This window comes from Cyanistes caeruleus, chromosome 5, assembly GCF_971803275.1.
Source record: "Cyanistes caeruleus chromosome 5, bCyaCae1.hap1.1, whole genome shotgun sequence".
NCBI classification, from domain to species: Eukaryota; Metazoa; Chordata; class Aves; order Passeriformes; family Paridae; genus Cyanistes; species Cyanistes caeruleus.
In genome coordinates this window covers 23,217,627-23,236,511 of record NC_141705.1, presented here as the reverse complement: position 1 = coordinate 23,236,511, position 18,885 = coordinate 23,217,627, and the positions used below count along the sequence as shown (strand labels likewise).

Below are 18,885 nucleotides of genomic sequence, written 5' to 3'. Positions count from 1 at the left end.
ACAGTCCAGAAGCTGGCGGGGCAATCACAACACCAGGTGTTCCCTGCCCTACTGGTAATCAAGGTGCCCAGAGTGTAAATACTTGCTACCTTCACCACAGGTGTGATAATCCTACAGTGCTATGTGCCATCTTTTATGGCACCATGCTATTTAAGCCCCTCAAAGGTTAATTCTTAGCTGGCTGAAAGATAGAGAAAGGAACAAAGAAAATCTCACTGCACTAAGAAATTCTCTTGGGATGAGATCTGCAAGACCTGAGAGAGGCTGCAGGACAGAGGGGACAGATATGAGGAGGAGGGAACCACCACAATTCACAAGGAATGTACAGCATTATGTCTTGAACCCACTTCATTTTCAAGCAGAATTATCTTACACACCTGAAGTTTCCATTTCCTTAGCCTGTCTTTCTGTGCAGGAGGGTAACTTGGCCCCAGTACATACATCAGTATTTGGCTCCTAGACTTGACAGGCTACCCAGAATGTAAAGCCTGTCTCAGTCTTACTTGGATACAACCTAGGCAGTTATACTTAGCATGCAAACTCAAAAAAAAAAGTAATTTAGCCATTCTAAAGACACACATTCAACCTTGCTATGTGCTCAATCTTTTACTAATGTAGGTGACTGGTTTCACTAAAACCACTGCTTTAAAAAAAAGTGTACTGAAAATATGTGAGAATTTAAGTGCTCATGAAAAAATATCTTCCATATCTGGAGACTGAACTCTTTTGCCTCCAGAATTACAGCAGGGACAGCTGTAATGGTAGCACAGATTCATCCCTGCCAGCCCAACCTTATGTCTAAACCAGCCCTCTCTGCAAGCCCTGCTGAGGCTGTAACCCAGTGAAGTCTAGGAAGAATCAGATTAGTTTCCCACCTTTGACCACATTGCTAAGGAACAATATTAAGGTAACAAATCTCACAAAACTGCAGGACAGCTGTCAAATGTCACTAAGTTTTGGTTACTCTTATGCTGGACATACTAATGACTGTTATGCAATGACTCAGGCATGTCTAAGAGGTGCTAGGCTTGCCTGCAGGCCATTTATTGCATGGATAGGACAATAAGTTCCTGTGGTTAGCTAAAGGGAGAACCTCCAAAATATTAAAACAAACTCTTGGGATTTTACAATATATACAAGAGTCCTCTACATAAAATACACATTGGTCAGATTTTATTTACTATGTTCTTTAGTAAAAAAAATCCACAAGGACAGAGGTGGGGGCTGATCCAGGCAGAAGTTTGTCATTAAATAAATGCAGATAAACCAACAACTGAAGAAGACCGACAGAAACAAAACCAAAATCAGTACTGCTGTTCTCTGCAAATCTGCAGGCTAAGACTGCTCCAGTTCAGGCTAGCAAAGTCCAAACACAAGTTTGTGAATAAGGGTATGCACCTTTCACTTTTCAAGATAGCACCCACGTGTTTTGGAGGGGAGAGGATCAGATAAAGAGCACATCTGTCTCACAAGAGGCACCTGCACTGTGGTCCTGCCAGGAGGATTTCACCTCCCATTCTCTCTGCTGCAGTATCTTTGTGAGAAAACATAAAGAACAAACGTGAGCAAAACCAGTCCTCAGAAGATCTTGCACTCATTAATGGAGAAGAGCTTCCGCCTGTTCTGCCTTTTGGCTTGATTGACCGCTGTCCGCACGGCATATTCAAACACCTGCTGCACCCCCCTGTTGCTGAGGGCAGAGCACTCCAAGTAGCCTTTGGCTCGCACGTCCTGGGCAAGCCGCTTTCCATCCATGGGGCTGATACAGGAGGAACCGTAGGGACCTGCGTCACGCTGGTCAGTCTGGGTGGCCACCACCAAAACGGGGATGCGGGGCAGATGGCTGCGGATCTCACTGATCCATTTGTTCCTCAGGTTCAGAAAGGAATTGTGGTTCGCTACTGAGTAGCACATTAATACCACATCTGCCTGTTGGTAGGAGAGAGGGCGAATGCCTTTAAAGGCATCACTGCCAGATGTGTCCCAAAGACCCAAGCTAATCTGTACACCATCCATGAAGACATCCACTCCGGTGTTTTCATATACGGTGGGTCTGTAGTCATCTGGAAAAGTCTCAGAGGTGAAACGTACCAAGAGAGATGTTTTCCCAACCGCAGAATCTCCCACCAGAACACACTTGATTGAATCCAGCATTTTATTAACGTCCAAGGCCAAGAGTGCAGTCTCTGTGCAGCAGGAGTGGGATGGAGAGATGCAGTGGTGTTAGAGGCCTTCTATATACCTTCCATTTAGTGAGAAATCGTCCAAACCTCTTTACTTCTTATGACTTGATTCCGTCACTTGAGACTAAAATTTCATCTTCTCCCACATGACTCTATCGGTTTTAAATCTTCAGTGAGTCAAATGACATTTCTGGAAGGGTAAAAATAAAATGTAATGTTTATAATCCACAGAGAACAAACCATTCCTCATCAAGATAAAGATGCCTGGACATGTCTTTATACAGGCATGACAAGTATCCCTTACAGAGGATGATGAACTTTTCCATTTCCTCCCAGCCAGCTGTCTGCACAACAGCCATTCTCATAAATAACTTTCTTGCTGCTCCACAGGGGCTAACAGTCTTATCACTATTGCCATTTTCCACTGACACAAGCTATTTTTTCCCTCTAATTGTCTAAAGACTAATGAAATTAATTTAACTTTGGTATAACTGCTACTAATATGCTGTGAGACATTCCTTGCTTCCAATTTTCACCAAGTCTGACAGAATCCTGAATCCTTAAATGATCAGTTCAGATTCCCCTGAAAATGTACCCACACTCTCTAGAGGTAGTCAGGAGGAAAAAAAAGCTCTTTGCTAGCCAGTTTGACTATTTAAACAATCCTATATGGAATGTTAGCACAGAACCATTTGTGACAATGAGGAAGCAAAGACTTCAGGTGTGAATCTCAAGTCACATCCTGAACAATTTTCGAAAGCAATGAAGGATTCACAGCAAAAATACCCAAAAAGAGGCTCATTTTATTTTTATGAATTGCTTTCAACAATCAAGAAGCACAAGCCAAAGAAAGCCCCACTACTGATGCCTGCCCCAGTCAAAATTTCATTTGAAGGGGCTATAACTGTCCTGGCATTTACTCCTATAAAACTGAACTAAGAGTACTCTTCAGAGTATGTAATTGCTTTTGAGCTCCTGCCAGCATTCAGTCAAATTTTCCTATTTTGAAAGCATTTGTTTCTTCCTCACTAGCTGTGTGAAAGATTCACTGCTCACACAGGGTGACACACAAGATGCTCCAAAAATCACTAACGGCAAAACTGAAGACAAATTAGTTCTGATGAACAAGAGTAATTAAAAAGAAAGTATCACTGCATAATTTCAAAATGTCATGTGTTTTTTACATAAATAATATATTTCTGTTTCCCTCATATATGTAGACAGCCATCACAGCTGAAGGCTATTTGCACAGAAATGAATGATGGCCACAAAGGGCATATACTGTATTTTACTGCAACACTCTCCACTTTCAGTACCCTAACACACCACCCCTCTCCCCCTTTATTTCTAGGACACTCAAAGCTTTGGCTTACTCCATAGACAGTGAAAAACAAGGGAAAAGTGCTAGATGAGCTTAGAGAGAACATTTTACAGGCACCAACAACTGCTATTGGCCCTGCTTTCATTTTGTATTGAGGCCATGCCCTACCTCCTCTTGTGCTGCTGGCACACCTGCATCTCTCCCAGCAGATGCCTCGGCTGAAGGAAGATGTGTGGCCGGAGCAGGTTGCTTTATAGAGGTGGCACCAGCTCTGGGGGCTGTCCCTGTGTGTACTGGAGTTACGGTATCTACAGGAGTCATTGCAACAGACGGTGCTTCCTGGCCTACCAGCGAGACCGTGCTCTCACCACCGCCACTCGCTTCTAGGAAGTGGGATAGAGGCTGAGACTGCTTCACGACATTCCTGGCTGCCGGGAAACAGGCTGCTTTGTGAATTTAAGTTCTAGTGGCAGCAGATGAAAATTTGCTTTTAGTGATTCATTGGGTCTAAGTCCACTCTCTTGCCTCCTCTGTTCTCCAAACAAGCTCTCAAGGGAATTAAACAAGACATTTACAAAACACATCTATGAAAAATTCAAAAAGCATTATGTAGGATAAACATTCAAATTGCTTATACTAATCATAATCTCTCTTTCAGAGTATTCTACTTCAAAATTGGGTCAGCAATATAGTTTGAAACACCTCAATTTCACCACAAGACAGTGGTGTCCTATTAAGACAAAGCTGCATATTCTCAGGATAAAGTTTCCAAGTACCAAGCATTCTTTTCAGAACAAACAATTCTTTGGTATAAGTAGCCCTCAGTGCCTTCAGGTTTATTATTTTGTGCACATTGGAATGTGGGGGAAAATAAGGATGCCCAAAGCATGACTTTTGCAATTTCATAAATGCCAAAACAGAGAAAGACAGACAAAAGGATTGTTCTGGCACTCAACTTGTTGATTACCAGGTCAAATTATACTGGTTATTCTGAAAGAAAATATAAAAATTATCAAAACCTGAAAGAGATATTGAGGACTAGTGAATGACTATTTGACAGACAATAACAGAAGCTGAAATATTCCACTCTGACAGTGCAGAATTGTTTTTAAAGAAAATGATATTGGTCTGCATTCCATCAATGAATAATAAAAAAAAACCCTGGTATATAACAAGGTCCATATTGTGATTCTGTGGACAAATTGCCCTCCAGTGGCCCTGATCTTGCATTTGTTCACAACAATTCATTTTTCTCCACATATAATCGGGACTACATATGTGCATACCGAAGTATTAGGCACATAGCTGGTCCTCGTCGCAGCCTCAGGGTAAGAGCAGCATTAGTGTACTAAAATAATTACACAAGTTCATCTGACTGGACAGAAAATGCTTGATTAAACATCAACAAAAAGCATCAACTGTCCTTTAAAGAACAGTACTTTAAAGTGTCCTTTAAAGCAGTACTGGGCACCTCTGTGCCTCAGTATACAACCAGTTTTATAAATACTTGCAAAAGTTTTTGTCCCTTTCTCTCATATTCTGCTTTGGTCTGACAGCACAGTGTGCTACAACCATTACAGAAAACCTTCTGATCACAGATCAGAGATGGACTCTAAGCTGCTGAGGATTTTTTTTTTTCTCCAACACTGATTTTCAAAAATTTACCAACTTTATTAAGATCATTTTTTATATGGAATTCAATATATAAATCTGTATCTTCTCTTATGCTTTTTTTGGTTTATGCTTTCATCACTCAATAGAAGATATTATTTGAATAAGGTAAGACCTCTCATAAAACCATTAGGTATAAGAATGCATGTCTTATTCTCGTGTGGTCATGCTGAGTAGTGATCTTTAGTAAATTTCAGGTTTTGTTCCCTCTGTCTTTGGAATACAGGCACAAGTGTGTGGTTACAGAGACCTTGAACTTCACTGATGATGTGAGCACAAGAAGCCCTACAGCAGTTGCTCTTTGGCAGTGTCTGACCTGCACCTCAGCAATCTCATGCAGGTAAAATGTCTACACTTGATCGTGGCTGAATACGATACGGAGAAGGCGAGTGCAGCTGCCAACCCGCAATGGGACGGGATGAAATGTAGAGCACAGCAGCACCGAGCTCTTTGCATGTAGAGGATTCAAGTGAATGTATGTCCCTTGAATAATCAATCTGGTGTCTGTTCAAAGAGCTTTACCAACAAAGGAAAGCAGGACTACTGTAACAAAAGGGTTAAGTCTATCAACTGAACAAAATGGGATTTTCCTTTATGCCAAAAAAATCTCTGGCATCTACTATAAGATCATTGTGAGCATGACTCACTACGGCTAAACATCTCCAGGGGATAGACAGCATCTTATGATAGGGAAAAAAACAAAACAGTCGGGAACTTCTAATTTCAAAACCTATCTTAGATACTGATAGTGCACACTCAGGTAGGTTGGAATTTCAATAGAATTACCTCATACATAAACAAACCATGCAGGCAAACAACCAGCTTTTTAGATCAGACAGGCACAAAATGCTTCAGAGAGTTAAAGCAGTTAACATGCTAACTATTACTGCTATTATCCACTTCCTACCTCAATTACATCTCAGTGGAGTTCCTGTTTGTGTCAGCATAACAGCAGATTAAATTTTCAGTTTAAGCACTGTGTATGCTAGCTCTTGAAGAGACTTGACATGGCAAGGAAATTAAAATATTTATACTAATAGAGAAGGTTGAAAACCACAGGAGAGGCTTCCACTAGCTGTGCAATTCTTAAATGTACACTCTTTGCCTACCTACTCTACTCTTGTAAGTAACACCTCACACAGAGGTAGGTGGGGGTCTGCAAAACTGTGCCTACAGTTCTTTTCCAGTGTGCTGATTGTAGCCACTGCTCCTTCCAATTGCACCACAGATATGTAAGAACTGTTCCCACATCCCTTAGTTAGATGCCCTCGAGGAGAGGAAGGAGGCACAAAGACTACCCTCACTGACCAGAACAGTGTGCAGCTTTACACCTTCACCTCCATGGGCACAGTGGGCACTGCACAGCACGGACATGGCCTGAGAACAATTCCTGCAAGCAAGCAGAAGGAGAGGGAGGAGGAAGGCTGGGAGGAATCCAGACAGGGCAGAGACACAGTTGCCTGATAAATGACAGCAGCCAGAAGATGCAGCCCATGTGACACAGAAACCATGGCTGCTGTGACTCCAGTCTGGACACTCTGCTAGGTCACCAGGTTGTCAAGGTCACACTCCCTGGTTTTCAGCTCTGGGGATGAGATGAGCTTGCTCCATTCAGATACAAACTTCCAGACTGGTTCCACAGCACAGGTCTCCTGAAAACGAATCCATCAGCTGCAGTCCATCTGGAGACTGCTTCTGGTCTGCAGGCAAATGGCCCCTTGCTGCACGTGTCATACATTCATTAACCTGATTCTCTGACATCTGCATTACCTGCCTCCTGGTTTTTTAACTCCTTTCACGGCAACTTTAATCTATAGCCCTGTCTTGCCAATCAGCCTCCCTACACCTCAGAGGGTGTCAGGGTTTCAGTCCATAGTGACATTCAGTGTTGGTACCACTGCCATGAAGGAGAACTAGCTCACAGCCTGTACCTTTGCAAGGTGCTGCATCTTTTCCCTAAACTCCGCCAAAAGATCGCCATTCAACTCATTCACTTCCTAAACTGGCTACCACAGAGGCCATTGCTATTCTTCAGTTTAAGAGCAAGATGGCAGGTTACTCACTGGCAGAATAATTCAGCTGTCTGATATAATACTGACAGATTAATTGCCAGATTTTCTTTCAAGGTGCTTTTATATTTCAAAGAATTGGAAGGGTGCTTGGAAACCGGGATGGGAGCTTTTATACATGTATTTTATCTTAAATACAACCATTTCTCAATGCCTTTCTAAAGTTAGAAAAGCAAGCAACATGCTATGAACCCGTATTTTCAAAGCCAGAATGTCTTGCCGTCTCAAAAACAATCTCCTTCCAGAATTTAAAAAAAATAAGTTTTCAGACATAAAATCTTGGAAATTTTTATTTTACTCCCTTAATCACAAAACTGAAATCCTGTTCCTGTTTTCAAATTTCAGTGTTTTGTTTTGAAAAAAATAGAAAACTAAATTTTTGGTTTAATTTCTAATTTGTGCAATTTCTAGAAAATAGAGAGGAGCCTTTGCAAAAAATCACTTCTGGATCAAGACAACATCTGAAAACACCTTCATTTCTTTCTCTGGCAGTTTTAACCACTGCAAATGAAGAGAAAGATTTATGATCAAATACTTGGAAATCTTGTCCACTTTATTATTAGCAAGGGAACTCACGTTACGAGATTTAAAGGAAATTCCCTTATACTGAGAATGTGAAATCTTGATATAAAATTTGCAAGATTAAATGAGATGTGAAGTCCTAGCAAAGAGATGAAGACTTTCTGTGTAACAAAATATACTTATTTACCCACATGCTTACACATTGCACATACGCATAAAACTGCTTAATGAGCTATCCTAAATAAAAAAAAGTCAACTTCTTTAGTAATAGTATCTATAATAATATATATAAGCAATGGATAATGATATGTCTAAAGATCTATTCAATTTACTACAGTTGCTGAGAAAAACTATGTAACTCTCATTCTAATTATAGAATTAGAAAAAAGAAATATTTATTTTATCTTCAAGAACCTTCTTCCTGTGGCTAATCACACCTTGATTCATTAATTTACAAATGAGCACAAATTATTAGAACCACTCCAAAAATTAACAAAAAGCCTGTAAGACTCTGATGTACTGATCCAAGATACTAAATCTCTAAATAGAACTCAATGAAATCCAGCAATACCAAGTACCCACTTAAAGATTCAAGCCATTATGAAGTAATTTTTCTCCATGTTTATGGAACGACACAGTAAATTTCAAACTATGTGGCATTCATGGTATTATGGGTCACTTTCAAAAGGGATCCATTTTCAGTGTAGATGTTCTCCCCAAATTAAAATTGAGGTAAATTAAGTGAGGACCAGCTCATAAACCATTCTCAGTCTGGTCCAGTACCCTCAAAGTCACCAGAACCGGAGCAGCATGTCATGCCTGAAGTTAGGAAAGCCTAGTGCTCTCCTTCTGCAGGATACCGGGTATGTCACCTCTTTTTCCCACCCTTCTCTACACTAATTCTTCTCCTCTGTGCTTGAACAGAATAAATTTTTGAGTTTCACTACAGACACAACTGCACATGGAGCAGCTGGTGTGCAAATGTCACATGTGTGTACGATCGAGCACCGAAGTTCATTAACCATCTGTCCGTCTGCCTTCCCTCATAGCTGCTGTTTCTGTACACACACACATACATACATATAATATATATGTACACACATATTCACCACCGACACAGAACTGCTGCTGGGAATATTCCCCAGATGGGAATACAGATACGCTTGCAGATAAACATGGATAAAGTGCTGTGTGCTGACTCCAGTGCTATCACACAAAACTATGAATACTTTTTTCCACCTGAATGACTTAAAGGTCAAAAGCAAATTTTTGGCAAGTCTAACTGCACTGTAGCCAAACTGAAATATAAAAAACATTAATTGATAATTAAATACATTGATAATCTATTGATAATATTAAATTGATAGTATTAAATTGATAAATATAATATTAAATAAATACTGATAATATTAAATAAATTATTATTATATTTAAGTCATTTACTTTAATCAGACTACTGTGTGTGTAGAATTATTGACATGTAGAAATGTTTGCATGTTTGGGCCTCAAACCACTTCAAATTTTTCATGCCATATCCTCTTTCAACACAGTTCAATTTCATGAAATTTGAGACAAATCAAAAAGCCATTTACAACACTTTTTTGTAGGATTTTTTTTTTACAGTTTTATCTCTTAAAAATCTCCCCAGATTTTTTTTAAATCTTCTCTGGCTGTTGAAGCAGTCTTCTATTTACAACCTTCAACAGTTATTGTGTTCTCTTTCCAGTAAGCCTAGCCCTACCCCTATTTCTGCTTATTTTTTTTTACCATCCACAGACACGGGCATAATCATCACAAAGTACCCGTTTCTCTTTCATACACAACTAACATTTCATAGTTTTAAATAATCATTTGTAATTTCTCAGAGAATGATGCATTATTTGCTAAACTGGATGCACAAAAGTCTATATGCACATATATAGAGACAAAAATACTGTAAATAAATCAGTGCATATTTAAAATCTGTTTCAGTAATGAATCAATACATCAATTTACAAAAAAAAATCACATCCATATGTACATGCATGTATATATGTCCATACACACACACATATATATACATGGACATGTGATATTAATTCATTGCAAAAGACGTTGCTGCCAACTGCTATAGAAAACAACATATTGTGGGCAAGATATCTTACCATCATTTGAAAACCTACCTATTTTGCACCAAATTGATGCATTATTGAAATGACCACTATCTACATACAGGTACATATGTATTCATATACACATGAGCAGAGATTAGTGCTGTGCTAAATGGAGATTTGAAACAACCTATGTATCTAATTGATAGAATTTTACATATAAAATTACATAGTCACCCATAGGAAACTATTATATTTCTGCTGCGTATGCAGTCATTACATTTATTAGACATATCTTCACAATATGTTACAATGATTTATTATTAAGAAGATGCATGGATTTATATTAAATTCCGCAGATGTGTAACATGATAAATTGTTAAAGCAAACTCCATACACACACTTGCATTTGCAGGCTGACTTCTGTGTGTTTTGTCTCTAACCTGGGGTAGGACTGCACTTGATCTTCCTTACTGGCTCCCTTAAATGCTGTGAAGTAATAAACAGTAACAGTATAGCTAAAAGGTAATACATGAATGATACAGGCGATAAAACATGCTTCTCAGTGTCAAAAGGTCTTTTAAAATTGCCCTACCATTTCTCCATTTTCCTCAATGGATCCCTTGCAAGATCTCCAAGTTTGCTTTCGGAAGTCTCTTCAGGTTTAACTTTGCTCTGATTTTATAAAACATAGTACAAAATAAGGAGATTCTCAAGTCTAGATTGTCTCCCCCTAATAGCAGCGGAAGAAGAAGGAGGTTCTCCATGTTCGTTATGTATTTGCACAGGTTTGATTTCAGTGGGAGGTAAAGGCAGAGGAGGAAAATGTTAGAACAGAATTAGCCAGCGTTCCATGGAAGATTATTTTGGTATATTTTGTGATAAGAATAGTGTCAGATGTACAGGTGTTTTGAGTAGTAATAATGTTATTGCAGTTGATTGAACAATTCAAAATAATGACCTCTCGATAAAACATAATTATTTGTTTTTAATTTAGGAAGAACTCACATTTACTGCATGTCACTGTTCATTTTGCTGTGATGAATATTAAAATTCTGACATTAATGAGCAAAGCTAGCAAAGGAAGCAATAATAATTTGGTTGGATATTTATTTTATAACACAGAAACTCCCTGATAGTTTTAGTTTTTTCCCCTTAGGATTGCCAGCAACAAACACCTTTTTCTTGTCTCTGTATATATCAGTGTTTAAAATCATAGTCTAGACTTCACATAAAAAAATATAAATCATCATCACATAAAATCGTGTTTCTAGATTTTCACAGCAGGAAACTGCCATCTTTAATATCATTCTTAAATTTTGTGTGCACATATGTACATAAAAACGTTAAAAATTTGAAGAGCTTGCATAGAAATAATTTCAATTACTTTTCAAGTAGCAGGTGTGATATAAAACATACAATTATCATAACTTCTCCTGTATTTCTTGATTTATGATTTTTATCTTTTTGATTTGTTCTATAAATTTTTAAAAAGGAGTTGCCTTCAACAAGCTATGCCATGACTTAGTATTCATGCACTGAATCCAGCACACAGATAAAATAAGAGATAATATGTATTTACAATACAAGCAGGATTTTTTTTTTCTTACCATGCAGCTTTTCTAGAATTCCTTAATTGAAGCAGATAAAATTAGATAAAATAAATGGGCATGCATACTTGTCTTCATCAAACTGCCTACGTTCCATGCATAGTTATGATTAAGGTTTGGTTTTTTTCTTTTTTTTCTGGAATTAGCACAAGTTATACCTGGTAGCTCAGATTTTATATTGATTTATATCTTACACCAACAATATGCCGGAACAGAATATATATTTTAGTGCCAGTTTTCCTTTACTTTTCTCTGATTTCATTACAACCTTCATCTCTTGCTGTCTTCAAATAAAACATATAGTACTGCAGACAGCAGCAGGTCATGTGGAATTGGTTAAGAGGAGAAAAGACTCTACAACCAAAAGTAATACATAAATCCTTCTCACTCATTCTTCAGCTGAGTATTTTGAGAATTTCATATATTTATAGCTGACATCTACTTGGCTTTCAGTCAGTTTAAAGATCATGTAAATCCCCATGCTATGGCAAATCTTAATGAAGAGTTCTTCAGTGGGAAGCATAGAAAATTTTCCTTGATTTTCTTGATTTTTACATATTTTGAATAAAAATGATCACACATATGAAAAGAGAGATATTTTAGGAGAAGATGTTTGAACATTATGAGAACATTTCCCATGCTTTATTTTTGAATCCTGATGGACTTGATTCAAATTCAGAGGTATTTTACCCAACAGCCTTTCAACCAGAATTAAAACTCAACTGAAAGAGATGGGAATTTAAAATCTTGCATTTAAATTGATGGAAACTACAGAAATTATATGAAAGGTTTTTATGGCAGCTATTTCATAATCTATTTTTATAGTGAGAAAAACAAAAGCTCACAGACAACTAAATAATTAATAGATTAAGTAATAGATATTTGAGTATATCAGTAGCTCAGTAACTTCAAACTCCAAAGTCTTTACCAGTTTTTAAGCACAGTCATTTGATTGAAAAAAAAGGCAAGCTGAAGGCTGTGTGTCCACTGGCATGCTTATCAGTGAAAGGAAAGAACAGTTTTCTTAAAAGTTTGAGAGTTTTCATATTCTTTTAATGACCATGGCACAGGGAAAAACCAAAAGAGACCCCTAGCTACACAGGGGTCTTGCTCTCATGCTTTTATATTGGGAGAGCCAGTTACATCTACATTTTGACATAAATCAGTCTAACCTTCAAAAGCAACACACTGTCACTCATGAGGAGAAGTGGTATCACCAGATGGTACAACAACCTCAAGCTGGCAAGTGTCAGTTACTGGTACTCCTCGCTCACACTTGTGCGTGCGAATCAGCATCATGCACAGCGTGTAACCACAGCCCACTGTGCCAGCTTCTGCCAGGAGAGGTGTTTGCTCCTTTTCCAGAACATGCTGGGTCTTTCCTACGTGACAGGTCAGCATGGCTCCCTGTAGAGAAATCCCCAAGCAATAGCAGAATCCTTGTGTGTTTTCCAGCAGGCTCATACATTTTGCCAGGTAAAGAGAAGCATGCCAAGTTCAGCCCCACCCTCATCCCTTAGCAATTTACACTTCTCCTTGGCTTCTGTAACCAAGGACCAAACGCAATTTCTCATGCAAAAGCAACACAACGCACACGCAGCAGCAGGCAACTGTGCGGGGGGGAGCGATAAAGGGTCCGAGATAAACACAGGGCACAGCCACAAGGCTGGGCACAAACCACTGCCGTACCTGCTCCGCGAGGAATGCACGCACACACGCACTAAGTGCTCACACCATGTTCCCCCATCCTCCAGACACCCTGTCAGCAGTGACAGACTGTGACTGCTGGGACTATTGCTCCCTGCCACTTTGCCAACTGCTCCTATTAGACCTGATACATTTAAGTTTGTGGCCATCACTTCCAGTACTCACACTCACTGCTGCATTACAGAGGTTTTGCAGATGCCAAAGGTCTCCCCTTCCACTGTACACTGATTCTTCTGGTGGATTGGAAAGGTTTTCCAGTTCTTCTGATACAAAAATTGAAAGACAACTAAATCCTGCTAAGTAAATATGAGACTACATTTGGTTTTGTGGAGAAAAGCTAATGATAGACTACAGCCCACAAATTTTGTTGTTACATTAATTTGTTTTGCTTGTGTGGTCCTGCCCAGTATTTTAAGGCCATAATGCTTTAATAGTGGGCTTGAGACAGCTGCAGCCAACTTCCTTTCTTAATTTCTATGCTGCAGTTATCTCAAAATACTTTGCAGCTGTAAATTGTGTCATAGCATGGAAACATTCGAAAACAGTGGATTTAATAAAACTACACACCACTAGCCAAAAACATGAGAAACATTCCCTAATTTGGGAACGATGCTAAGCTGTGTGGTGTGATATCTGAAATGTTACACCAAGACTTTGAAAAAAGGCAAGTTTTACAGTTTTATTTACAAGTTTTATTTTATCACTTTTCAAACAATAATCAAAAGCACTATAGAAAAAGCCACAATTTTTCATTTTATGGTCAATGTCAAACAAATTAATCATTTGAATAGTGCATTCACTAACATTATACTGTTTCTTAGGGAAAACTGTAGAATCACTGCTCCAAAATTTCACAAAGAAAATGGGGGGTTAAGAGGTAATTTTCACAGAAAATCTCTTACATTAAAGTGCCTAATCCACCTGCTACTATACATCTAGAACTGCACAGCAAAAGCAAGAGGAGAAACAGCAGAATTTAATCTCCCTGCCTGGCTGTCCTCCTGGCTGGTTATCAGAAAGCATCATTAAGAAAAGCTCCTAGGGAGCTTCTGCTGATATAGACCCACTGCTCTACAAGACAGGCGCAGCCTGTGAGATCGCCACCACACTGGCTCATTTCCTGTGTGCTCTGGGTATGCTGCAGATCACCCACTTACATCTTTGAGGATTTGTATGGCTTGCCTCTCACTGTACAAGAGATTACTTCCCTAACATCACTGGCACTAGCAGCAATGTGGCTTTAGCATCAGTCTCTCCATTTTGAAGCTTGATGCTCTTCTGCTAGGAGATGATTTCACACTTCTTTGGCACAGTAAATTTATTTTAAAATGGGATTAAATGACAGTAATTTATAGCCATGTTGCCCTTCTGATGGCCTATGAATTTGTGTCTTGCTATACAAGAAAATCAAATCCATTTTTAAATTTGATTCTTTGCTCTGGAATTTAGTAAGTACAGATTACTTATAAAAACACTGATCTTCTATAACTACAAACCTACAATTTTTCCTCATTTTTAGCACCTAATCTAGGGAATATAAAACTTGGTATTCTGCCTCACTAAAGCCTACCCTCTAAACTTAGCAGGAAGCAAGTGCACATGTGGCTTTTTGACCCTGCAGTTACTGCCCAAACCTCATACACGGTATTCACATAATGTCTGTGCCCACTTTCTCTGGTAAATTTGACTTCATTTGTATAAATAGATCTTCAGACCAGTCTCAGAAAAACTACATCAAATGCCATTCTTAAGTCAAGTAAGTATACACGTATGGTCCTTCTTACTGGTAAAATAAAAACACACCTCACACTGATCTAAAAGGTGGAGTTGAAAATGTGAAATATGAAGCAGCACAATATAAAGCACAATCCCGCCTTATTCTGACAGCAACAGACACCAAAATTTGCTGACAGATGTGCCTCTTAACAACTAACTTATCTCATTTGCCCTACCTTTTTCTTCTGCAAGTATTTTTTTCAGGATAAGTCCCACGTTAAAGCTGGCCTCTGCCAGTTGAACACCACAGTTCAACTCCTGCCCCATCCAAAGGTGGAAACACAGCTGCAAGAAGTTAGAAAATCTTAAATCCACATTCAGATTTTTTGCAGGGACTTGTGTCAGATAGATGGTTCCAGCCTCAGTGGGCTCTATCCTCATTCACCTTTCAGAATAACTGCATCTCATTGTCAATGTGACAAGACCATTCCACCTCTAGAGCATCGTAATATGTAGGTTTTGTGAGGAGAATCTGGAAATGGGTGTGCACAGATGTACACACATGCACATACACACATACTGCTCCATAAGGGGACTCCACACCATAAGCATATCACAGCTAGCCCAGACAGCAGAGAAGAAGCCATGGGAATGACCTGAATGCAGAGTTAGAGATGTGGCCATTTAGATGGGAATCTTCCATCTCAGAAGTTGGCACAGGCATTTGTTAGACCCAGCAGGGCCAGGCAGCTGCTGGAGCCAGAGCCAGCCACGGATATGTTGTCAAATTAAAAATACTTTGAATCTTGCTCCAGTCCAAATAATGTTTTTCTCAAATTCTCACAATAAAATCTTCACCTAAATTTGTTTAGGAATATTTAAGATGAAACAGAACAGTTTTCTCATAGGTAGGGAAGAAGACCATAAATTGAAATGTTGTAGATTTATACATGTCTGTCATTCCTGCGTTCATAGTTCATACAACAGAAAAGAGCATCAGAATCAGATCCACCATCTTGAGAGTAACTCCCATTTTTTCTCTTTTCTTATATCAGTTAACATGGAAGAAACTGCCATGGCACAGCCCATCACACCCCTTTTTCTACTTTATATATGGCCTTTTTATGCTGAGGTGAAAAAAAAATGGAACAAATGAAAATCCAGAAAATGCAAGATCTAGGCCAGTGTGCAATTATATATCTCAACACCGAGCATTTAACAGATGGTATTTAACAGAAAAGTAAAACTGATTATGTTTCACAACAATTTCACAAACTTATTAATGAAAGTAATTAACAAAAGTAAAACAAAATATATTGAATTTGATTCAGAATATCAATTTACATTAAGACTCCTAGGAAAAATAAAAAAATAAAATGTAATGAACTCACCAGAGGCAGGAAGCTGAAAGTGGCTGTGGAAAATAAATGTTATGGAAGACAACTATCCTAGATGAGACAAGGGAAGAAAAAAGAAGAGTGGTGTTCTGTGTTCCTGGCTTTTTCAGATTGATTTCTTTTTTAGCATATTAGAACAATTCTATCATTAAGAGGATAAAAAATCCAAAAGCTCTAAAGGTAAGCAGAGACATCTGCACACGCAGGCCAAAGTAGTGCTGGCAGCTGGGTCTAGTTCATCTGGAGGCAGCAGTCACAGCAGACCCAGATGCAGTGTGACAAGAAAGAGTGGAGAGATTCAGTTGTAAGTCAGCTTCCTGGTGAGACCTTCACAGCTCTGCCTCTGTGGGTTTGTTGTGGGTTGGTATATCTTTCTCTCTTTGGTGACTATGGGAGCAGCTGTAAAACCTTGAAGATGGGGGAGGGAGGCAAACCTTTCAGGCTGCAGAAAGCTTTCTCTTTGCACTCTGCTGCTCCTAGAGCTGCCTCCTCCCTGCTACAGGGGCACAGCCCAGCAGCTCAATACGTGCGAGGAGAAAAGGAGCAGATCCACAGCTGCCCGGCATGGCTATGTGCAATTCGCTCTCCGGTAGCAGAATGACACTTGGGATTTTTCTGCAACCTGGAATATGGCCCTGCCTGGAATATGAGAGGAGATGTTTAACTGACTTGGTGCAAAAGGAAGACACTTTGGGCTGATTCAAAATTGGTGTAATAAATTGATTCAAAAATGGGGGTTTTTTTTGTAATTCAGTGAGGATCCCTCTGAAGAACTGGTCAGGATTGATCAGTAGTATCATTCAGCATATATGTTCTCTCTTCTACCAGCAAAAGGAGGCTGAACAGGTGGAGGCACCACAAGACATTGAGACTCCCACGTTTCCCAGCATAGACAAATTGAGCTGGCCAGATCCACATCATTTCCAGCTACCACAACTACTACTACTACAACACTGAAAGCAAAGCTGTGATGGTAGTTTCAGGATTTCAAGTGTCTATGGTCTATACTTAGGAGCCATCAGCACAAGAGGTTGTCCACTTTGTAAGATCAGGCAATCAGACTGCAGGGAGGGCACTCCTGTCCCATTCTCCTGAAGCAACCCAAGTGCTCTGGCACAGCAGGAAAGCTGCCCCTGAGCTGAAGGCAAGGGGCCTGGATGACTGGTGCAGTGGAGTGTCTGCTCCTCAGGCAGAGGCACAAGCACTGGCTTCCCAAGCAGTCTTGAAACCCAGAGGCACAGAGGTGGAAATCAAGTCCTTTTCAGCAAGTATCTTGGGCTCAGTGAAGTTACCTCAGACCACCTCTAGCCATGAAACAGTACCAATGGACTGCCTGATCCAGATCTAATGTCATGCATTTTATGTCCCTTGCAGGATGGACACTTTCTGAAGACAGCTAATGAATTGGTGGTCTACATTAACATTATGACAATACAACTCATTCCAAGATAAACTCATACTGCTTCCAAGAAAGATTAAAGACCGACAGAATAATTTAGAAGATAAAGCAAAAAGGAAACAAAAAGATAATTTATGTGTAGATGAAAGGCAGTTTGTGCCAAAAATATAAAAATAATATAGCCTATGTAAACATGCTGTAAACCTGCTGATGAAAAACTTGCAGAGCAGCGCTGCACAGTTAGGCTGGGGAATCAATTTGATTCTTTTCTCTACAAAATGAAATTAATTCAGTTGATTATCAACAGTGATGAAGGTAAGGAAGACTCACAGAAGGCATTTTGGAAATCCTATCTTCTTAAAATCTTCACTTGTCATTTTAGTTTGAGACAAGATTTCGAACAAGGGGCTTCAGCACATCACCAGTTTATGTGAGAACTTGCGTTTCCTCATTTTCACATTAAACATCTATTCATCTGTTTTTAACTGGGTTTGGGTTTCCCAATACCAGCCTAAGCAATCAGGCAGTAAGTTTCCATTGCAATTGTGATAAAGCAAATCAGACACCCAAACATTTTGAAATGTTTCCATCAGAAACATTCAGAACTGTCAGAAGTAGAGAAAAAAATACTATTTGCAAATTATACTGATATAAATGTCTTTAGTGATCATCACCAATTTTAGGTATGCTACAGAGAGCAGATACTTAAAAATGCAACTACTCTTCTCTGTTTCATGCTGAGATTAATCCAGATGTGAAGCCATCTGGCTAAGTAGTTTGCATTTCGGAAACAGTGCATCCATCTGTAAAATACTTCAAAAACAACTTTTGAACTGAGTGAACTCAGCAAAGAAACAAAACTGTAGAGCAAGAAACATGTTCTAACATGTCTTGATTTCCATCCATTTCCATCCACTATGCTTTCTGAATGATCTTGACCAAATAACTTCCCAAAAATAGTTGAATTTGATTTATTTGAGACCTTTCTCAGTAATAATACTTGCTTCGCACATTTTATCCATTATTTCACTTCCAAATGACCTGGAACTCCAATGAAAAACCCTCAGCTCCATGCACTCTGCACATGTAGGTAATTCCAAAATTTGATGTAAAATTGACACCTGACCTGTTTCTCTTGATCCTTGGCTGTTTGTTAAGTTGGCTTTTGGGAGATTTTTTGTCTTTCTTACTGAAGCTTTT

At 39.1% G+C, this 18,885-nt stretch overlaps 1 protein-coding gene across 4 annotated transcripts; it reads right to left on the bottom strand.

Annotated features, from left to right (window-relative positions):
• Window positions 1-1,151: 1,151 nt before the first annotated feature.
• Window positions 1,152-18,747, bottom strand: RHOH (ras homolog family member H). 4 transcript variants are annotated; one of them, XM_086888562.1, is made up of 4 exons: window positions 16,281-18,747; window positions 15,126-15,234; window positions 13,339-13,436; window positions 1,152-2,373 (listed from the first exon to the last, which is right to left on the bottom strand). In XM_086888562.1, exon 4 carries the CDS (start codon window positions 2,152-2,154, stop codon window positions 1,579-1,581), a length of 576 nt encoding a protein of 191 aa, XP_086744688.1. In that variant the 5' UTR covers window positions 2,155-2,373; window positions 13,339-13,436; window positions 15,126-15,234; window positions 16,281-18,747; the 3' UTR covers window positions 1,152-1,578. The 4 variants fall into 4 exon arrangements, with proteins under 4 accessions (XP_086744688.1, XP_086744689.1, XP_023781095.1 ...); XM_086888563.1 differs by lacking the exons at window positions 13,339-13,436; window positions 16,281-18,747 and adding an exon at window positions 3,673-4,052; XM_023925327.2 differs by lacking the exons at window positions 13,339-13,436; window positions 15,126-15,234 and having other exon boundaries at window positions 16,281-16,625.
• Window positions 18,748-18,885: the final 138 nt, after the last annotated feature.